Genomic DNA, 24,289 nt, shown 5'->3' on the forward strand with positions numbered 1-24,289 from the left:
TCCACAGGAGACCTACAATGTCAGCCACGTCAGTCAACAACAAGGAGAGTTGGTGTATTACCTCCTCTTGCTACAGATACTGCTATTTTTGCCGCAACTTTTCCATTTTTCAAATTGTCTTTTATATCCCAAATCACCCCACAGTCGAAGGGCTCTCAGAAACCATGATCAGGGTTTACCAAGCTCTCTTCTCTCTCTTCTCTCTCAAGCATCTGATGCCAACTCAGCATAGATGTTCTAAAAAAAGAAGTTCCAGTTCCTCCAAGAATTTTGTTTTTCTACAGCCACCTTTTTTTTCCTAAAGGAAATATCTTTATTATCAATTCCCACTCCTTTCCCTAAGTATGGCTCAATTACTATTTCTTTCAGAAACAAATGTTTCTTTACCTTCTAAACCAGGTTGCTTAACTCTGCTTTTTTTTCTTTAAAAATTAAAAAAAAAATGTGTTGCTTCTTCCCCATCCAGGAGGTGTCCATTTATCCCAACAGATCCTAATGCTGTCCCGGACTCAAATTTACTTTATAAATGACTTCTGATGTAAGCATTATGTCTTGGGATTTTCCTGTTTTTCACCAAGCAGTGGTTCAGTTGCAAATTCCTGGGTCTCACAGTTTCTAGTTCAGATTCACTGTCTTTGGTGGGTAGAAGAAAACCCTTTCAGTATTCATCCTTGGTGGTACTTCAACAATACATGACAACACTCTGGCCTATCCTCTGACTATAATAATTTCCTAAAACTCAGACATGATCAATTTCTTAGGTTTTTGGTTTTGCTCTTTCTCTCTCATCTAGGATAAGTTGCATACACATTGACCTGTAGAGTGGGGATTTCTGTGCAGTTTTCAATCTGCCCTATGAAGAATATTTTCCTAAAAATTCACTCTCCACTCTGGCTTCCTTTCTGTCCTCTGCTGTTAAAACTCTTCAAAAAAAAGTACTCTATACCCCACATAAGAATATTAAGTATTTTCCCTTCAGCTGGACATTACTCTGATTTTGGCTGCCCTCCTTCTGCCTACTGACAGTGCCTTCTGAGCCCATCTTTACTGTTACACTTTTACCTCTCCCTTTTGATGAGAATCCACTGCCCTCATGTCTGTACTTCCACTCCTACAGTGGCCAGACTCATTTCTCTTCTGCTTATGGGCCGGATTCTTTTTTGCATCTGTCCAAAACAGTAGTGAGGTTTTGAGAACTTTTCCTTTATTCCCTTCTTCCTTTCATTTATTCATTCTTTCTTTTAGCTTTAGAGGCAGGGTTTCATATAGCCCAGGATGTCCTCTAGTTGATTGTGTGATGTAGATCCCTTAAAATTCTGAGTTTCCTACCTTCATCTCCCAAGTGCTGCATTATACTCCTTGTTTATATAATTCTGGATTAGAATCCAGGGCCTCATGCAAGCACTCTACCAATCATGCTACATCCTTAGTTCCAGAAACTCATTTTTGGATGTCTTTTGGTCTCAGGAGTATACAGGTAAGAAGCCCTGTATCATTTACGTTATGGGCTTGGCCCACTCATTGGTTTTTAAATTGTACTTTTAAAAACCTACTTGTAGCATTGTTCAAACATGAATGTCCATTTCACAGTCATCAGTGTTCGTTAGATACGAAAGTGAAGTAATGGGATAGGGAGAGGAAAGCCAGTTCACGTTCATAAAGGACAAGCACATTGCCACGACCTTTCCAGATTCTTTTAAATTGCAATCTGAAATTAATGTCATTTCTTTCAAATTCCTGGAAAAAAATCATATTCATTTGTAACTGTTGTGGTGGAACTGGAAATATTGTGGCAAGGTCCCCCTACCCCTGTTTTTGGATCAGTATCTCTAATTTGAACAGAGACAGATTTAACACTGGTGGGCTCTACAGCCCCTGGTGGCATATTATGAGAAGGAGTTAGGCAGACAAATTAAGTCTCTCATGGAAGAGTGCAATAGCAGGACCAGTCACTTCCATCTGGCTTCTTCAACTCAACCCTTCTTCATCCAAGCAGTCAACAAACAGTATTAGAAGCCATTAGCCTTAATTCATGTGAAAATTATTCCGTGTCACCTAACATGCAGTGTTGGGAAATGAATATCTTAATAAAGTGGCCTTTTACAGCATTTTCAGGTTCCCTTCTCAGAGCTAAAACATTGATGCCTGCTGTTAATGTTGCTCACCTAGTTTTCCTTTTTGGATCCGTGTGAGGTAATCTTCTTGTTTCTTTTCAGGATAGGCTGAGATGGCTGGGTAGTGAAAGGGTGGGTGTGAAATCACTTTCTGGGACATATTTCATAGTTTATTGAAATATCTTTCAGCTGGAATTGCAAAATGCATGTGGTTGAAGTTGATTGCAATTAGATTGATCAGCCTGAGGTCGTTAATAACCGTACTGCAAAATACATGGGAAAGTCCAAGGGCATTATTGTCTACCAGCTGGTGGATTTTCAATGTAAAGAGCGGTCTTCAAGTATTACTAGATTAGTGGTGGCTAGAAGGCTGACCGGAAGTTGTGAGGTATGCTCTGAGTCTCACGGAACAGTGTAGGCAGGGACATTCATTGTTCAGAACTTGGAGTTTGATTTATATTACAATCCCAGCACCCTATGGAGTGATTGGTGGCCTCCGGTTGCTACTGGGATGGCTAGAATCGCTACTGTCCCTGGAGGGAGAAGGTTACTTCCCACTGCTCGGACTCCAGCTGTGCCCTGGTGAGCTGAAATCGCTGTGCCAAATCCCTTTAACAGACTGATGCCAAGTGGTGGACTGAACAGAATTTCTGACCTAGGGTGTCTACTTTCGTCTTGCTGAACCACGAAGAGAAGTGTGATCACACTGAACACAGTAAAGGGATAATTGTACTGGTCTTTGCCATTATATAAACATTAAACGAATACCTCCCGTTTTTAAAGCAATACCTTTTTTTCTTTTTCTTTTTTTTTTTCTTTTCTTTTTCTTTTTTTTTTTTTTTTTACGTTAGTTTCTGTTCAACTCACAGTACCTCTATCTGGGCTCTTTTCGAAACAGACAAATGATAAGCATAGCAAACAAATAGCTGCCTTTCAGTGAAAACGGGATCGCTCCCACGACTCTCCATCGCTGTCCCAGGACAAATTCTAGCCTCCCTGACCCGTTGGCAAGACCCTCGACTTCCGACCCACTGCCTTCCTCCGCAACTGGGTGCACGGAACCTGGCTGCCAGCCACCGGCTGTCCTGCTCTTCTTCAGCGCCCGTTTCCGACGGCACTAGGACCCAGAGAAGTCCCAGAGCGGGGTTCGCGGAAAGGCAGCCAGACTCCTCCTTATCTCCAGTGTCAAACTTGACATCAGACTGCGAGCGGAGCATGGTAACTTCTCCTGCAATCAGAGCTCTCCCCCTCACATCAGTGGTATGCTTCGTGGAGATATGCTCCTCTCACTGCCCGGTGCATCAGCAACATGGATTGTCACCTCTCCATCCTCGTCTTGCTCATCTGCTGCGTCCTCAGCTGCTCCAGGGAACTGAGCCCACAGCCTTCCAACGAAGGTAAGCCAGGTACTCGCGCTGCCCAGAACAGAGCCCACGGTCCCTGCACCCGCGCTGCCCCCCTAGGTGCCTTCAGAACCAGGGGCAGCGAAAGACGGGCTTTGCCCAGTAGCAGTCCCAATATACTTTGGGGGAAATGATTTGGGATTGTGGAAACCGTCAATAAAAAAAAAATCTGTTTTTAATCTGATAGCCACTCAAGCGATTACCACGTTTGCCAATTTGAAGCAGAAAGAAAGAAAACCCTCCGGTTTTTTACAACCCAGTCTGTTAATTGCCAAATAGCCAAGGCAGTATTTTATTTTCTAATTATGACCATGTGGTCCTCTGAGAAGTTTCAAAGAAAAGGCTAGTCATCCCTTTAGACCCCGCCGTGCCGTGTGTTTTAAAGATAATGACAGGTTGCTCCTACTTAGAGAATTTGGCATTTATGAATGAACTACAGGGAAAGGGGCTCTTTGGATCCGTGTGTGCGCGCGTGTGTGCGTATGTTTATGTTACAACCGCCTTGCTGAAGTGATGTGGATCCCGCCGGGCGATGCTGTGCTCAGCGATACAGGTTCTCATGGGCAGCATATGCATGCCACATTAACAGCAGGGATGTTTGCACGGATATAAGTGAGTTTAAGCTGGGTTCTTCTAAATGAAGGACTTTTGTACAAATAGCAGAAGGCGTTTAATGATTGATTGATGAATAGCTCCTGGGCAGATACAGTAAATAACCGAATAGCAAATTAGAAAGACCGCTCATGGGCAGCTAACGGCATTTCCTTGATGTTGGATTAATTATTGTCCGTGTAACGGACATCCCTGGCTTTTCAATGGTTCAGAGTGTAAGCCTAATATTGAGAATAATTGTTTTTGTGTGGACGGAGCAGACTCATCACCGCTTTCTGCGGACTTTTCAGGATCCAGTCTTAATGGTTTGAGAATACAAACTCTTAAAATGTAACTTTTCCGAATAATTGATAGCATTGCAGCAGCATGCACGACTTTAATTTCCTCTTAATGATTTTGAACACTTAGAATTATATTGAAAAGTTAACAATAAAGAGCAACTTATGGGCAGGAAGCACAGTAGATGTACACGACTCACTTAAGAATATTTTGTAGAGCAATGTTTTATGCATTATTTTTACGTCCATGTGAAAAAAAATGTAAGCACATTCTGCACAAAGACTGCTTCAAGTGTTTGATGACCTACTTTTACTGTTAATGGGACAGTTTAATTTGCTTTCCTAGTGCCTTGACTGTCTTTATTAATTTAGCAGATTTTATTAATTTTGTCTGATATTTCAAAACATAAATGGATTTTGTTTTCATCGCGGTGATGGGGAAAATCATCTTTTGCTCAAATAACTGTTTTAGTAACAGAAATTAAAGTGTTCATTTGAAAGTAATGAATGCTTTGTTGTTCTTCATGAAGAAAATAGACCTGAGTCGTCGTATGATTATGAGTAACACAACATGTTTAAGAGTTTTCAACTATTATTCCAAATATATGAAATCACCAATAATTACTAGAAAACAATATAATTGCCACACTTTTTTGATGAGTTGTGTCCTTCAAACTGGAATGTATATAAACTATCCACACGAGGATCTGACTGACTTAGTGATGAACAGGATCCAGATGAAATTACGTTTGTATGTCAACTTAAACTTTACTTGAATTTCAAAAAATAATACTCTTGACCTTATTCACACTCATACAAAAGCAATGTATATTAATTTAATTAAATAAGTATAATTAAATCTTAATTGCCTTTAAACCACATTTATGAATGTATGATCGCATAATGTATGCCAATAGTCAGGTACAAATTAACAATACACATAATGGTAAAATACTCATAAAACATCATTTAATTTGTTTCTGTGAAAGTTTTTATGTGTCTATTGTTCACAAGATTAGTCTTTCAGACAGTATTATATGGCTACTGTCTCATTTTCTTTATGAGGCTGCTATGACTTTAAAACAAAAGTTATGATCAATAGTTTTAGTTAGAGAATACTTCAGTGATACTTTGAATATTTATTCACATTCTTGGCTTTTAGCAGTTGAGTCCTATGGAAAGGGAAAATTCTAAATCTGTGTCACAATGTCTATGCAGTTCCCCTAACAAAGCAATCTGGATTCATAGGTAGAGCTAAGATAAATTGAACCAATTCGTTTTGCAGACTGAAGACACCTGAGAGGATAGACTATGCTTAAAGCAGTATGGTGAAAACTATGTTTTAATACTACAAAAAATTGTGCTACAGCTCATCAATTTTACTACTAAAATCCGTTCTCCTATCATGGAGTTAGACATGATGGAAATGGTAGAACAAAACCAGGCCATTGAGCTGACTGTTAAGGAACTTGTCTTTATGAGAGCTTAAACAAAAACTGAGATCATTAAATAAAACTATTGAAATTCCATGCATCTAAAATAAAGAAATAACTTGAGTTTGATGTGAATTTTCCAACCCATCCATTCATTAAAGTGACTTTTTAATATGCTTTTTAAAAAGTAATTCCAGCTTCTACATTCTCTCCTTGGTCCTGGTCTTCTGGATGTTCATAGAGATGCGTGATTTCGAGGACCATTTAAAACCCGGCCTGAAGACTTACGCAGAAGTTAGGAACTACTTTGCTAACCGTGATCAGTTCTTTCCACTCACATGGCACAAGAGACTAGGAGTGGGAAATCACTTCCCTTTCAAAGCAAAATTAGACTGCACTGCTTTTTATCAGGATAGATCCTATGCTTGTTCTGTGTGCTTACTCTGTTTCCATCTTCAGGGACTCGGAATGGTGAGCAGTAAGTTTGGAAAGAAGATAAAACTTGATACAGAAAGAAGTGATTGACCTTTATTAGTTCAGCCAACTTTAGAACTGCATGAAGTACTCTTTATACACAATTATTTGTAGCAGACTGAAGCAGAATGCACAGTTTATTTAATATTATATGCAGTATTTTCCATCCAACAGTCCTCACAAATTGAATTCACATTTACACATGCACTCTTTACACTGAAAATGAGAGTGAGAGTTTTTAAAATAAAGTTCAGTAAAATTCAGTCTACATACCTACATCCTTCTTATTGGGATACCCTGTTCTGGAGTGGCTAGGGCACTGTCTATGAAATCTCTGCTTAGTGCAAGTGACTATTATGTCAGTGTTTGAAGATTAGAAGTAAAACTTGCAGATGTATGTTATATGCTTCTCTTGGAGTAGTAGGCAAATGTTGACACAATAAATATTTGAATAATAGATTTATTCTTTGTAAAAGTTACTCAGAATCGATATTACCTTCAATGTCTAATAAACTCTCACACTCAAATAAAAACTCCCTGTGATTGAAACATTAACAAAGAGCTAAGCTATCATGTCATCTTTATGGGCTTTTTTTTTTTTCAAAGAAGGCTTACATTTGCTTTTAATAGCATTTCTTCATGCTAGACTAAATAATTGAATGCATTATACATTTCTGTAATTTAATAGTTCTCCTAATAGCTTGCCCCTCTACCCACCCCCAATAGTTATAACTGTGCTGTTTGCCTGGAGGTAGGAGAAACCTTAATTTCACTGTTTTATAACCCACAACAGTTAACACTTGACCTAGGTCATTAACAGGATTATCAGCAAATTTGTTTAAGCTTTTACTGACAATCTGAATTGCTATGATAATATTATGATTGTGCCAAAAAAGAAAGTTCTTGTAACCTCTCAAAATTGATCATGAAATTAATTCATTTTGAATCAATATCTTCCTAAAGAATAATATTGATGCCATTAAATTCAAGTGAGGAAATATTCACTTTAAGACCATACTCACCTCATTTTGACATCAGTTCTTGTCAGAAGTGAAAAATTAGTAAGGTTTTTTTTTTTAAAATACTAAGTATTCTAGCAAGTATAGTGGATTTAGACACACAAAAAAGCCTTACTGTGGCTTGGAAATTTTTTTCTATTAATTCTATGATGCATACAATTTTTCTTCTCCCCTTGAAGTAAAAAGTTATGTTTCTAAGTCAGAAGTGACTGGACGTATAGAATGAAGACTGCAGAAAACACCATTGCCCTTTTAAGTCTTGGTTATACTATACAGAAACTTATCTTCTCCATGAATTAGAAGAAATTGGAAGTTTCCATAAAAATTAAACTAATACCCACTCTTAAAGCAAAGAGTTATATAAAAACTCTTTGTGTTATATAAAAACAAAATTTAAAGGTATTTACCAGTGTTTGCTAACTTGATAATGTTTTACATAAAGTCTTGTGTTACTTGAATGTAATCATGGTTGGTACCTTGTTTTCATAAACAAGGCAGTTTTAACTTGATCATTAATCATTTGGATTTAAGTAAATATTTAGTAGGATTCTTTATCTTGAGTGTGTATTTCCCCCATTTGAATATTCAAATTTCTGAATGTTATTTAATGATCAAATTACTTTTAATACTATTTAAAAGTATTTCTTCCTTATAGATATTTCTAAATGTTCAATTTCTTAGGGGAATGTTGAAAATTTTTCTGAAATAAAATATATGCAGCTTTTAAATATCAAATAATCAGTTACATATGCAAAGGATTTTTAAGGCAAAGCTTATTTCTACAATATTTTTGATTTAGTGACTTCAATGGGAATGGAAGCAGCAGAAATGTTCTTGAAAGTTACATTTTCCAAGTCATAAAATCTTCAAGAAAGTATTAATAAAACTTTCCACAAATCATCAAAACTCGATAAGTTCTTACAGACAGAACTTACTTAGAGATCTGTGATGTGGGCTACCTTTGATTTGAGTCATTTTCCAATGGTTTTGTTTGGCATAAACACTAGATCTAAAGAGAAATATGTATTTCTTGGAAGAATGTTAACTTCTACAAGAGTTTTTCTTTTTTGTCACGATCTCCAACTTTATTTTTTAACCTACACATTTGTCAGAAAAGTATTCCATAAACTTTGCTCTTTCACTTCTTGCTTCAGCGAGATTGAGAGCAGATTCGGTGTCTCTCTTTGGTTGTTTTAAGAGATCTGGATTTTATCACCACTGAGGGTCAGTACGGGGCTTCTAGCAAGTGTGCAAGTAGCTTTTCACACATTTTTCAAATAAAGAGTTGATTGGTGTGGAGCCTTTGTTATATTATTCTTCCAGGTATATATAAAGCTGGAATAAAATATCTATTCCTCAAAAATAAAAAAAGAAATTAAATAAAAAAATATCTTCGGTGATCCTGTCTCAACGACTTTAGGAATAAAAACAGTGCTGTGATTTTAATAAAATACAACAGTCTCCAAACCATGAATCCATCACTCTTGGAAGCCATTGCTCGTGTATTCAAAGGACAGCATTCTTGTGTGCTCTTGATTTCAGACTCTGCAGGTCTGCTCGCGGCTGTCCACTAGCAGGCAATTGTTTGAACTTAGCAGATATATGCCCCCAACCCCAGGAAAAATATGAGCATCAGCAATTTTATTTTACTTCCACCAGTTTTTCTTTGAAATACATTTTAAGAAGGTAGTTCATTATAGTGTCTATGCAAGTGAAGAAAATTAGAAGTTGACTAGAAAGATCAAGAGGAGAAGACAGAGGTTCTAAAGCCAATGTTAATGTATGAATGTTTTGCTTAAACAATATTTATTGCTTACATCATCGGGGTAGACAATTTTTCGTGAAATCCCTTAAACCTACAGTTCAAAAATTGGGTATGCCGCCTTGTTTATTTCCCCTCTCAAGTTTACACACTTACTCTTGATTTTTTTTTTTTCTTCTCCAGAAGCAAAGCCTTGTCCAGGAAAGTTTTAAGAGTCTGAGCCAAAGTCTGCTTTCCCTGTTGAAAGCCTGGTCTCATGCACGTGGAGGGGGTATGGAATCAAAACCAGTTCAGCAAATAAAGCTTCAAACTTGAAGTGACATTATTAAACTGGAAGCCATGAATGTACACCTCCCACACACCCCTTCATTTTCTAAACCACGTCCTGCTGCTCTAGTCAAAGCAAAGGGTGAAAATCCACATAATCCAAACCAACATGGTGAACTGAGAATAATAGGTGAGGGAGGAGGGGGGAAACACATCGCAGCACTGTACAAACACACTGCTGTGAACAGTCTTTATCAGGGGCAGGGGTGGCCAGAGGAGGAGGCGACGGAGCCTCTTTCTCTTCGCATTACATTGCCCACATTTGATAATGCACTGTTGATTAAGTTCTAAAACTGTGGGCCCTAGTAAATGTTTAGCATTATGGCACTATACAGGGAATGGCTGTAAAGACTGGCCACAAAGGAATCAAGCACCCTTGGCTGCCACCACACCCACACCAGGGCGTCTTAAGTCCTAACTGCTTGTAGTGGAGACCAGGGAAGTCAAGGAAGCCAGGCGCTTCCCTCCCCAGCCCCATTCACTGTTTTCTCACTGGAAGCTCTCATCATTAAAACCCAAGCAGGGTGTGAAACAGCCAGCTGTAAGCCCTCCGGGGCCAGGGAACTCTTCACGCAATTTCCCCTCAATCCGCCGCGAAGGACTGCGTCTGGAGCGCGGCGCAGAGCCCGGATGATCATGGCATGGTGGAGGGATGCTGGCGGCTCTGGGCACCTAGCCTTCCGCTGCACTGTCACCTGTGCTGGTTACAGCCCGAGAGGAGTGCCTGAGCACAACTCCGGCCTTTTCAAGCCAAAGCTCGCTAGCAAACAACGAACGCGCGCCCTCTGCCTGCAGCCTCCGGGCTGCCGCCTGGCTTTTTTTCCCCACCTGGCCGCCACCTGCACCCGATCAGGGGTAGAGAGAAAGCCAACCCCCCTTGCACCCACCCCCCTCCTACTTCAACAAGTCCTGTTCTATGCAGGAGACCCCAGATCTCTGATTCCCTTGCCGCGTCTTCCGTTGCTGTCAACCAGACCTTTCAATCTGGCGTCCGGAGGTGAAGCGGCGGTGTCTTTTCCATCTACCTTCATCTGTTTACCACGTGACAGGGGGAGGCAGCGGATAAGGGCTGGAAAAGCATCTTCTCTTTCAGCTGCAGCACACAGAGACCTCTGATGACCCAGTTGTCTTGTTCACTGCTGTCTGACTGCTATTTTTTGCTCTCTCCACAGTCTTTTCTTCTCCAGTTTCTAAATAAAGGAATTGTTTTTTTTTTCCAGTTTTCTTTAAAGTCATCTGCTGGTGCCACCTGTTAGTCCCTTACTCATTGCTGATGTCGTGTTTCATAAGCCTCCTTCCTCCTACACAATCAGAGTGGTGCCCTCCATCCCCTACCCCACCCAACCCCTCACCTCCCACCCCCGCCAAAGTCCTCTCTCAGATTGGTACCATTTTTCTCTTCAGAGTCTGGTAAACTTGAAATGATCCATAGAGGGGTTCCTCAAAGTGTTGTAATCCAAGTGGATTCATGGTTGAATGCATCTGATATTTTTGTGGCCATGTCAGGCCGTCAATCTCTCTCTCTCTTAAATAATGGCTGAATCCAGTAGCTAAGTGTGTTTTCAACGTCCTGTACCCACTGGGATTACAATCTCACTGCCCCACTGTCTATCTCTTTGTCATTCATTCGTTCGTTCATTCATTCATTCATTCATTCATTCATTCATTCATTCCTTACTGAACCTTACATCAATCACCCTTAAAATAAGTATTAGGGCATCTCTTTGATACAACCAAGGGAACAGATCACAATACCACTCACTACTGGATGCAGGGTCCAACTCCTCTGAATCTCCATGTTGACTCCTTCCTTCTATCTACAGACCCTGCATACCTTTTCATTCCAGAACAGGATTGTCAACCTGGCTCTCTGTGACTGAACTAATTTGTTTTGTGATTTTGCAAAATTAACTTCAAAATGCTGAGAATTTTGGCAGGAGAAATTAAATCAGTAAGAGGACTTTGAACTCCCCAAGTGGTGACGCAAATGAATCATGATTATCTGTACGTTAGTCAGTTATGAGTATCTGTTAGTTAGAGGAAGTTGAGGCAGAGAGCAGGAGGTAAGGCTCCCAAAGCCTTTTCTGCCCCCATCTGGGCCTCTTTCCTAAGACTCAGACGCCACAGAACTCACCCCAAAATGAAGATTTCTCCGGGATCCCATAAACAAAAACCTGTGAGAAAATCATCACCATAACCAGGCTGCGAAGATTCAGGATTTTACGTAATAAGAATGGAGAGTGGTTTTACTCTGGGAATTGCCACAGAAAGTAAAGAACAGGGGAAAATAGAGCATGTTCCAAAATGTGTGTGTGTGTGTGTGTGTGTGTGTGTGTGTGTGTACATGTATTACCTAAGATTAAAAAACAAAATTAAGCGATTGATTTATCTTTGTGTACATTCAAAATATTTGCAGCCTGTTGAAGAGAGTTATTTTTTACAAGGAAGCTAAAAGAGCACTTTGGAAAGTAGCAAATTAAGTAGGGGGCAATTATGCCTTTCATGGAGAATTTCGGCACACATGTTTAGCATTAATTGAGGCAATAAATTCCCTTTACCTGCCAAAAAGCAAAAATAGCATATTGATGACATCAGGCTTCTAAGTAAGAAAGAAAGTTTCTTTTATGTATCTTTCATCTCTTGCTGTAATGTCAATGTTTAACCTATAAAATGTTATTTATTGATTTTTTTAATTTTCTTTGAAACATGGTATAGCCCATGCTGGCTTTGAACTCTTGATCTTTCCAAGTGCTAGGATTGTAGAAATAAGTCACTAACCCTGGCCTTTATTTAAAAATTCTAATGTGTTGTCTATTATATTCTCTGCTCTCCAAGAGGGATCTACCCACTCAGTCATTGGGAAAAGAGAAAAACTTAGATAGGTCTTTTCCCCAGCCTCATGTCTGGAAAATAGCTCAGCAATTGTTTTCCTCAAATATGGCTTTTAAAAATCTTGTCTGAATTTAGATAACACTTCCAAATCAAGGGAAATATAAACATGACTAAAAAGTGCAATTCTTAATTAGAATATTTTGTGAATTTATAAGACACCTATATTCTGTTAGTAAGATTTTAATCCCATGGGAGGTAGGAACCTGCGGAAATCTGACCTTTATAATAATGTTGTAAAGTCTGTCCTTTTATATGTCTAAGATTTAAAAGTAAATGATTAAACAAAATGAAATTAATATTTAAAATTCACAAACTATATTTTATTTCCTTCAAAACAACAGTCTTGACAACTTCTGTAGATGAGCTTTCAGGAGGACTGAGACGACTTGGAAAATACCATTCAATTTGGTTCCTAAGTTGTACATTTGGTTAACATCAGAATTATTTCATCTACAAATTGTGAAGAGATTAAACTTCCCTTTCTCCATTGTCCTTAAGAATGAGAGATGAAGAAGCCCTATAGGTGTAGCAGCACAGAAAACCCTTAAAAGCAGAAGGTCCTCAGTTTGTACTTTTTTTTCCTGACAAAGTTGGCTGATTTCTAATTCCCTTGGAGTTTTAACATTCCCAATTTCCCTCTGAATACCTAAAGGAAATAACATCTCTTCTTAATAGTTAATGCATTTCCTGATTTGCAAACCTGGTTTAGCAATTGATAATATCTTTTAAGTAATAATGTTAAAATGTGTTTTATTAGAAAGATGTGTCTCTTAATTCAAAAGATGGCAGACAGTCTTCACACTGAAAAGTCAGGCTGGGAACCTAATTTCCAATGGCTTCCATGTGGCTCATTTTACTAATCCTTAGGATAAGCAAAGCAAAACACTACTCTGAGGAAATGTCTGTTTGCAGCACAGGCTGTGTGTGTGTGTGTGTGTGTGTGTGTGTGTGTGTGGTGTTGCCAATCACAGAGCTTTCTTGAAAAACTAAGCTGTTCCCACACCATAACTACAGTTTTATGGATGAGTATTACGTTGTGGACATAAGATGTTGTGAATTCTTTTCTGAAAAATAATCCATGAGATTAATAGTTATAACAATCACTGTTTGCCATACTTTAATCTAGATTTCCCACCACTCACCTACTGTCTGTAATAATGACAATATCCCCACAAATATGCCAAAGCAACTTTAGGTAGTATTTTTTTTAAGAAGGAAAAGAACTAAAATTATTAACTAATGTAAGAATCCTATTAAATTTAGCTACTGTGAAATACTACAAACACTTTTTAAGCATACTATTTTATTCTCAGTTTACATTTTCTGTCTGTTTTACCATAGATAAGACTCATTTACATTTGATAATTCAAAAGAAAAGCTCACGGCCTTTACCATGTGTTATCAACATTGCTGTCTTAGACTAGAGACTTTTAATGCCTTTGTTTTATGAAAAATAAATTCTTACATGGGTAATTATGTGTATTTCAGGTGTCTATGCTGATTAATTTAGTCTATCACAGCAATAATGGGTTTCTTATATTCTGAGGTACAATTGCCCTTCTGAAACACTTGTGCATCATAAAATAGAGCTTTTTCCTGCCCCAAAAGCAATATTTAAAGTCATTTTAAGTGTTTTAATGTAAAAACAAAAGCAAAAAGATTTAGTTTCTAATATCTTCAGATATTTTTCCTCTGAAAAAGATCACTTTTGCAAGTTATGAATATTTTTATATGACCTTGTTTGTTTTTATAGTAGATTTATTACACTTAATGTTAATAATGAGGTCAGGGTCATCAGGTAGGAGAGATTCTTCGGTGGTTGGTGATGCTAACCATTCTTGTATAGGACCAAAGTTCAGCTCTCAGCACCCAAATGGTGTCATGCAATCTCATGGCATGTAATTCTAGCTCTAGGAAATCGACTGCTCTCTTCTATAACCCTTGGGCTCCTGCACACACCTGATGTACATAAGCTCACACAAACTCACACACAAACACATAACTAAATAAAATATAAATAATTAAAAAATTCTAAATTCAATTTAAAATCCCCAGATTTGGACACTATGGAGAGGAGACAAGAAAATTAAGATACACAGAATTTCTTGTTTATAAGAACTCATCTTTCATAATTACAATGTTTTGTTTATGTCCATTTACCAAGAATGTAAAGTTAATGATTAGTTTCAGGATAAACTTTGAAAAATATTGTAAGTTTGGCGTGATCTATGTCCTGGTAAATATCAATACTGGTGGGAAAGATGACCCTGGCTTGAGTTCTTAGATAAAATCTATGCAGTGATGCATATATGAAATAGTGAAAATTATGACATAAATCTACATAGGAGGTGTATTATTGTTGCAAATTTGGCATCTAGAAAATATAGATTTAATTATCTGTTGCACTTCATTTGACAGATGTGAATATAACTTAAGTTGTTTTAGATTTTAGTGAATGTTTTTAGACTTTAATAATTTAAACAAACTCATAATAAACAAGTACATTTGAAAAAGTGAATATTGAGAAATATTCCGAGCAAGCACAGATGTAAGGTGAATGTAAGTTCTGTATTGGATATGCATGCTTGCATGTGTTCATGTGAGTATATTGGAAACACATGTGACCAACACAAAAGGACCATCCCAAAATAGAAGCTTCTGTAGGACCTCTTCACAATGTAATTACACCACCAAGAAAAACCACACTGAAGTCCGTTTGAACTCTACCTTCCCTTTCATCAGTAAATTAAATGTTTTCTGACTGTCCCCAGCAGTCAGTTTGATATTTTCCATTGACACTATAATCCTCAAATTTGAAGAAAATGGCTGGAGTTTTTACATAGATGGATCTTCAATAGACTATTACAGCGATTCAAATGTGTTACATGAAAAAGAAAAAAATTGGTGTGTGTGTGTGTGTGTGTGTGTAGATATTGCTCAAATTTGTATCTTTTTTAGTAAAAATTTATAACATATGACACTTTAAACATCGTCCTGAATATCAAGAATTCAAACTGTACCTTGCTTCTAGCTTTTCCAGATATTTGAAAGTATTTATAATGAATTTAGAGTCTTTGCTAAGAAAATGTGTGTTGAAATATTACAGTATCCAGAGGTTATTGTTAAGCTGAAATGTAACTTCTTTCTTTCTGCAGTCTTGTTTTTGCTCCTATAGTTTGGATTCCTTATGTCTAAGAACTTCCATAATTTTTTTTTATTTCTGAAAAGAGTGTCACATTACAGTTGGTTCTATGTCATTCTCACAGTCTCCCATAAAACCCTGACTCAGAAAAGCCTGTCTTCAATGTCTGATATCTAATAATAAAGATTACATGATAGTTTGATAGAATGTAACCAAAGTAATCTGACTTTATAAGATAAAGACACTGCATATTTGAGATACTTAGTGATCTTTGCCTTAATTATTATTTCTATGTCATCATTTTCACTTTTTAAAACTTTGTGTTCTTCCCAAAATCTTTCTGAATTAAAAATAAACAAGCTGTTTTAGTTCTAGGACATTCCAAAAGAAAGTATGCATCGAGAAGATGCCATTTACACCTAAAGAGTAATATTAGACTGTTTGTTAGACACGTTTCAGAAAGTAAGTGTAAACTGGAAAATGTATATAAGTGAATCATATAATAGTTGCCCATGTGCAGGAAAAGAACCCTACTATTTCGTGATGGTTTCCACATTTTGGGGTGGATCACTTACAAAAACTTCACTGACAAAGTCCCCACTGGTTTATATAAAAAGATTATTTGTTAAAAAATACTGCCCTAGAACCCTCAGCCCTGAATAGAGATTTTCATAGCTTCGTGGGTGGACATTAACACTGCTAGTGTATAACCTTTGGACTTTCTTCTAATTAGAAAAGGCAAATAGCAAGGAAATGCTTAAAAGTGCTGAGAACTTAAAATTGGTACAGTGTATGCCTGTATAAGCCTCCCTGACAAGTGCAGTTAGGGCTGTTATCTCCTGGAACTATGTAACCAGGTAAACAGGAAGTCTTAGGGTGAGACTGTGTGTTTCCATTTAAAGGAATTCTCCCTGCTATTTTAAAGATTTAGACAAGGCACATAATTACAGTTTCTCTTACAATTAAGTTCGGTACAGAAATCTAACAGCCTTTATAAACTCTTGTAAATCCAACAATCTTCCTTAGAAGAAAATTTTGTAAGAACAATACATTTTTAGTATACTGCCTTGCCCAGAAATTTTTTATTACACCCTAAAATCCATCAAGGTAACATGTAATGAATGACTTTTAAAAATCCAGAAATGCTAAGAATTGTTATCTTTTACTACTTTTTCTATAAATATTTTATTTAAAATTTGAAAATTACTCATAAGTGAATATGACACTTTATGTTAAGTTTAACAATGAAATACAACAGTTAAAATATTTTATTTTGTCACTAACTTATTAACAGTTGTTAGCTGAAGTACTAAACCTCTTTTGAAATACTCTATTATGTCTAGAAAGGTATAAAATATTAAAATGAATGCCACAGAAACTTTTAAGTCAAGAAAATTTAAATATAGTCAATAAATTCAGGATGAGGTATATCAAAAGTGATATTTCTAAATTTCTTCTCAATAGAATATCCCAATATGTACAAATAAACTGAAAATGAAAGCTGAGTTATAGTTAACTTTTGCTCAAAATAAAAACCTTGATTTTGACAGAGGACTACACGAAGATTTACAATACCAGGAATAATAACATGTATCCCTTTCTGTGTCATTTTTTTGGGATGCTTAAGTATCATTTAGAAGCAGATTAAAAGGTCCTTCTGCGTTTTGTAACCTAAACCAAAGCTATGCTCTTTATTGTAATAGGAAGTGTTGAAAACGATAAAGATAAGTGTTATGAACTGTGGCTTGTGCGACTGAGGTGATGACGTGAACAGAGTAGAAAGCCATTATTCTTTAGTCAAAGCCAAAGGTAACGAAAGGATGGAATTGTCTTCAGTTGTACTGACTTTATAGCTACTTTTACTGGCTATAAAGGCTGCTTATAAGTGAAGGTTTTATAAGAAAATATGTCTTTTATTAGAGGAATTTGAAATCCTTTAGCTATTATAGCTGGATGTCCACTTAGAAATGAGTATTTAATAATTATAAATTACTCCCTGTTTTCATGAAATGCAACCATTATATCATCACAAAGTGGACTGATGCGTGATTAGACAACTGAAAATATCTGCTTCAGCAAGATCCTATGTCACGTAGATTTTACAATTCTTACACTGTTTGTACATCCCAGCACTTAGGCAATGTGTGCTGCTGTGACAAGTAGGCTGTCAGTCTTTGCAAGTGGGCAAGAAGCAATTCTGAATCAGATATTAGAATGTCCTTAAAAACTTATGAATCTTTCTATGCATTTTTTAAGAGTGGAATCTCCAGAGATTTATGTTGTGAGAGTTTCATCATCCACACCATCTGACAACATTTGTTTTAAAGTTTTATTCTGATTCCTTCACTGGGGTGTAGCTCAGTGGTAGACTACTTCCTCAGCTTGTGTGACGCTTAACCTCCAGCACTGCAAACGCAGAAAATAAGTGAATAAAATGAGGTTTTTATGATAAGAAATTTAATGCATTTCTATTTGGTGCGGGAGAATTATCTGTATTCTGTCAATCATATTTTAATAAAACGCTGATTGGCCAGGCAGGCAGTATAGGCAGGAAAGCCAGACAGGAAGTAGGGGTGGAGCAAAGAGACTGGGAGTATTCTGGAAGCAGAAGCTCTCTCTCAGGCATTCCTGTGCAGACCATCGAAGAGGCAACATGTAAACTGTCACACTGAGAAAGGTACTGAGCCCATGTGGCTAACATAGATAAGGATAATGGGGTAATATGTTATAAGAGTTAACAAGAAGCCTGACCTAATGGGCCAATCAGTTTATAATCCTATGGAGTCCTGTGTGTAATTTCTCTTTGGGATTTGCCGGCTGTTGGGGTACCGGGCGGGACGGAAATCCCAACAAGCCGGCCCCTCATGTTACATCTATTAATAATAAGAGAAGATGGAATCAAATCTTGTTACAGACAATTCTTTGTGATGCCCTAGGTGAATTTGTTTAGGATGCTGAGGGTCTAAGCTTGCCTCATGCACCCATCCCTGAGATACAGCTCTGGCCAGGAAGGGATTTTGTGTGGATTCTCTCCATTGTGGCAGACGATAGGAAAAGAAAAAGGATGGAGGCTTTCAGGAATCCTAATTCAACTGTGCAGTGCAGCAGAAAGAGTGACAGTGAAATTAGTCATAGGAATGACAGATAAGTTTCCTCCTTTCCAGAATTTTCTATAACCAATTTGAGTTCATATACTCTGGACTTACTTCTTAGAAATTTAGTCAGTTCTAACATGGGGATTTCCAGTAAAGACCACACTTGCTTGGGTTTACCAGCTCTCACCTTGGTGCCAAATAAAGAGTCAAGTTCAAGTGAGGACGGCCTCCTCATCTCAGGAATGTAAGCCCATTGCCTCTTCATTCACCCCCATATAAAAGCTCCAAAATTATAGAGAATAAATATGTTGAAATGCAAAACCATGTACTTCCAAACTTAGAACAGTGATTTCCAAATAAAATTTTATTGGCAAACCTACTAAAATAGAATCTGGACATTGAAAAATGCTTCCAATGTAAAAATTTCTTAGTTTAAAAAGTTAACATGGGTCATATATCTGTTAGAGGAGAAAATATTCTCACATTATTAAAACAATCCACTTCCACATGTCACACCAAATATCTTTGGAACTCAATTCATTAGACTATGATATATGATAACAAATAAGTTATATCTTTTGTAAGTAACTGGCATGAGTCCTGAGAACTGAACAATTCACAGGAGCCTAACAACCTTCAGAAACAATTTCCTAATTCTTCATTAAAGTTCAAATGGTGAATTTACGTTTTGTGGAAATAGAAATAATCTCTTCCTGTTATGAGCTGTGTTTAACACTCAGACTACCATATGACACTTCTACGAAGCATTCAGTTAGTTAACTCCTCTCCCTGGCATTTGAATGATGGTAACATTGGAGAGGAAACTGAAGGGTCTTCATATATTTTGAGGGAAAAAAGCGTCAGTACCCAAGTTCTTTACTTCTAGCAATACAAGAATTCAAACAGTGTATTTCTTCTGAGATTTAATCATTGCACCAGAAAAATCACACACAGATTGACTCTAATTCCCCAACTTTATGTGTTTATCTCAGTATGAGTGTGTGCTGCACACAGAGTGTTCACTGTTAAAGGACCACTTGCATGTAACTGGAGACTTGTTATGGAATTAGCAATTCAGCAACCATTAACTTTAAAGTGTTTATGATTCTTAGACTGTGTTGTTCTCATTTGGATACAAACAGAGAGCACCTTATAAACCTAAATTAAGAACTTTTAAAAAGTGTTTTGATGTCAGCCAGTCCTCACCATTAGGTCATGTGTTGATGGTTGATATAAACACAATTCAGAAGTCAAAGTGGAAGTGTTGTTCCATGTAGTAATTTTACAAGAACACTGGCTCCATAGCTTATTATAAGCTCATAGTGGTTCAAAGTGTATTTATGTGATTGGATCAGTATAGTAATATCACAAGATAACCATGTTTAACAAAATTATGTTTGATAAATAGCAGGATCAAAATTGTGAGTAATGGTGGTGTTTTCCTTACTCACTATAAATTAAACACACTAAAAGTGCAACTTATAAGAAGGTGAAAATATTTTAATTGATCTATATACTTATTTTAATTGACTTTGTGGTATTAATATTCGTTCTGGATTAGCTATTGTTTGAACAGAGTCCATATGCAGGTGTGATTGGTCTTTTTCCCTTATTGTTAACATGAAGGGCAATTTAAGGTAATTCTTTAGTTTTAAAATTGCTTTCCATTGAGTTATTTACTAAGAGACAATGTCATAATTGTTTCTTCTTTGCTTCACACATTGCTTTTTGCTGATTATAAATATTGAAATGAAGAGAATTATTCCTCATTGTATGTGATGTGGCACACCAATATTGTCCATTACCAATTCAGCTATCACATGTATAATAACACCTTGATCTGTTTAGAACCCTAGAGACACTGGTGACAATGACCTAATGAATACTGCACTGACTGGTTTTGTGTGTCAACTTGACAAGAGCTAGACTCACCCAGGAGGAAGAAGCCTCCATTAAGGAAATGCCTTCATGAAATCCAGCTGATAAGTATTTTCTCATTTAGTGATCAATGGGGGAGGGTCAAACCCATTGTGGGTGGTCCTATCCCTGGACTGGTGGTCTTGGGTTCTATTGAAAAAAAAAAGCAGACTGAGCAAGCCAGTAAACAGCTTCCCTCCACGCAGCAGTTCCTACCTCCAGGTTCTTGCCCTGCTTGAGTATTGAGTTCCAGTTCTGACATCTTAAAATGATAGACTCTGATCTATAAGTGTAAGCCGAATAAACCCTTTCCTCCCCAACTTGCTTGTTGATCATGGTGTTTTGTAACAGCAATAGAAACCCTAACTGTGACAGAAGTTGGTACCAGCATAGTTGGGTATTGCTGTGACAGGCCTGACAATGTTTTTTGTAGAATTGTGGAAAAACTGTGGAACTTTAGGCTAGAAGAGCTCTCTGGGATGTTCTGTGGGAGCTTAGGAGATAAGAATGTTCAGAGCAGTGTAGAGGATAAAGTACCGGGTTATGAAGTTTGAAAGTTTTGAGAGGGAAGTTTGAGAGGTGTGGGACAATTGTCTATATTCTGTCAATTATATTTTAAATAAACATTGATTGGCCAGTAGCCAGGCAGGAAATACAGGCAGGACAACCAGGCAGGAAGTAGAGGTGGGTCAAGGAGAACAGGAGAATTCTGGGAAGAAAGAAGTCCATTCCTTTGCAGTCCTTGCTCAGTCACAAAAGAAACAAGATGTGACTGCTAAATAAGGTACTGAGCCTCGTGGCTAACATAAACAAGAATAATGGGATAATATACGTTCTAAGAGTTAATACAAACCTTGAGCTAATGTGCCAATCAGTTTATAGTTAATGTAGACCTCTGTGTGATTTCTTTGGGACTTAACGATTGTAGAAACTCGGCAGAACAGAAAACTTTGATCAACACCATTTGTTATTTTGATTTAAGATTCTGTGAAGCCCTTGTTGAGACAGATACTTTCAAGAAAGAATCTCCTATGCAAATCACGTAAAACACAGAAATTAAGTATTGGTTTTGAGCTATAATCAAACTTCAATATATATTTACCAGAATGAATTATGCGAATGCACATAAATTTAATAGTAAAGATGTACTTTAATATTTTCCCAGTTCTTAAGTATAATTAGAAGAGCAGATATCAGTAAGTGGTTTTTAGTTTTTCATTGCTTTTTGAGGGAGAACTGCATTGTAGATAAACATATAATTAGTTTTTAAACCAATATTGTAGAAAATGTTGGTTTCTGAAAATTATATTCATGCAGTGTCTATATTTTCTTATATAAAGATAACTAATTCCCATTGGAATATTCTTAATTCATAATAAAGTTCATTTTCTTTTAAAATTATTTTATTTTTGAGATTATAATATAATTGCATCATTTCCCTTTCATCCCTCCAAACACTCTTATATAACCTTTCTTTTTATGAAGAATTTTTCAAATTCATGGTCTCTTTTTTAATTTTTGTTACACACACACAGACACACACACACAGACACACATATACACACACATATATATGTTCATACAAAGTCTTAAATATATACTATACTCAGCTCACTCCATATAATGTTACTTGTACATCTGCCTTCAGGGTTGATAATTTGGTATTGGATAATTAATTGTGTACCTTTCCCCAGAGAAGTCTCTCCCACTCTCGGCATTCCTTATTTGCTGAGTTGTGTAGGGTTAAGGCTTCCTGGGTTTTTCTCTCTGAGTATTGGCATTCCTATTGATGCTGTCCTTGTTCAGCTTGTGTTTAGGCAGTCATGTCAGTGAGACTATGAGTGTAGCTTCTGCCATGCCATACATAGGAGATGCAATCCCACAGCAAATCCCCTATCCCTATGACTTTAAGAATCTTTCCCCTTATTCTTCATCAATATCTCTGAGCATTGGGTGCAAGAGCTGTATTGTAGATGTAGAAGATGGGACTGGGCTTCCCAACTTTGCATTTTGACTAGTTGTGGTTTTCTTTAATGGTATTCACCATTTGCAAAGTAGTCTTTTTGATGAGGTGTAAGGACTATTCTTATCTGTGGACAAAGGGACAAATATTCAGAATATAGTTATGGATTATGCTTGTTTAGTAAAGACATGGGTGTAGATTCCCCTCCACGATCCACGGTTTCACTAGCTGCTGGTAGCTACTTAGATTTCCAGTATGAGGTGATGATCTTTCTTTTGTTAAGATAAGTCTAATTAGAGACCCTAGGTTGTCACCAAGGTATGCATGCCACTATTGCATGCTTAGAGTTACTGTGACATGCTTCATAATTGTGAATCATAAGATGACAGCTGCTTAGGTATTTTGACTCTTACCTTCTTTGTACTCTCATATGTCTCCATTCGCTATCATAAAAGACAGTCCTCAGGGAGGAAGCTTTCAGGTCACATCTAGCTTATGTACACTTTGGACCAGTTTCATAAGTTTATGATGTCTTCAGCGATAGGGGTGAGCTACTACTTCTGAGGAACAATAAACAACACCATTAACCCTATAATATTTTAGGAGTCTCTTGGATAATTCTGACCAACAACTCAAATGAGGACTTTTCACAACTGTTGCCAGAGTTTTTGTTAGGTGGTCTATGGTTCATTGGAGGGGCATGAATATTGTCATCCCAGATGGGAGAATTTCGTTTTAACTATTCATGCATATTTACACACTGACTTACATATATTAGAGACATTTTTAGTTAGGTAGTTAGTAGTATAATATGACTTTTTTAGACACCCTTATTATTTTAATTATTGCATTTTAAAAAGAAATAGATTAAATTTATTTTTTTCTTCATTACAAATGAGGGAATTCAATTTAAAGTTTTGTAATTTTAGGTGAATGGTCAAAACTTTTTAGCTGTTTAATGTATTTATTAACCAACAGTCCAAGCAAGCATGTTCCTTGAATTTTTTTAGTCATTTTTAATATTTAAGACTCTGCCACATATATTTTCTTCCTTGATATATTGCATTGATTTAGTTCATTTGTAACAATTTAATTGGGATTTATTTGAAATAATTCAGTAATTTTCTTAGATCCCAACACACGAATGAGCAGTATACAATGTGGGGATTAATATTGTGTTTTGACATAGGCATATTTGGGATTTTTAAAATGTAATTCTTGTTTATATTGATTGCCAGCTCTGGTCTACATTAATAATAGATTCTTAGTTTATGTAATTTTCTTTTACATAATGGAAGCATTAGTCAATTGTGAGGCTGTTTTCTAATGTGATGAGGCAAAACCATAAATTCTACCATTTAACAGGCCCGATATTTAATAGTAATACATCATATTAAAACTGAGCTTTTATAGTTAATTAAATTCAAAGCACCCAGCTGGGCAGCAGTGGCAATTCCTATTAATCCCAGCACTGGAAGGCAGAGGCAGGTGGATCTCTGTGAGTTCAAGGCCAGTCTGGTCTACAAAGTGAGTTCCAGTACAGCCAGGGATACATGGAGAAACGTTGTCTCAAAACAAACAAACAACAACAACAACAACAAAAATGAAAGCACCCTTTTAGTACATTAATTTCTGACCTATAACAATCACAAAAATTTGGTATTGACAAAAATGATTTTCATCTACATTTAATAAAATGTAACTACATGAAAACTACATTTTACTTTTACTTTATAAATATGGCTTAGGATTCAGACTAGTCAGTAATAATGTTATAAGAAAAATCTCTTACGCCTTTTAGCAGGACACCTTTATACATAGTCAAGATTTTACCAGTAATATTCTAAAATACTGCCTT

At 36.8% G+C, this 24,289-nt stretch overlaps 1 protein-coding gene across 2 annotated transcripts in view; it reads left to right on the forward strand.

Moving 5' to 3' along the window:
• The first annotated feature begins 3,286 nt into the window (after positions 1-3,286).
• Positions 3,287-24,289, forward strand: part of Epha3 (EPH receptor A3) — a 303,404-nt gene continuing 282,401 nt past the window's right edge. The window contains exon 1 of one of the 2 annotated variants that reach the window (XM_085685664.2): positions 3,287-3,511. In XM_085685664.2, the coding sequence (XP_085541790.2) occupies positions 3,424-3,511 (88 nt within the window). In that variant the 5' untranslated portion in view covers positions 3,287-3,423. The remainder of the gene's footprint in view (positions 3,512-24,289) is intronic. The other variant, XM_048422806.3, reaches the window with a different exon arrangement.

Source organism: Myodes glareolus, chromosome 2, assembly GCF_982192425.1.
Source record: "Myodes glareolus chromosome 2, mMyoGla1.1, whole genome shotgun sequence".
NCBI classification, from domain to species: Eukaryota; Metazoa; Chordata; class Mammalia; order Rodentia; family Cricetidae; genus Myodes; species Myodes glareolus.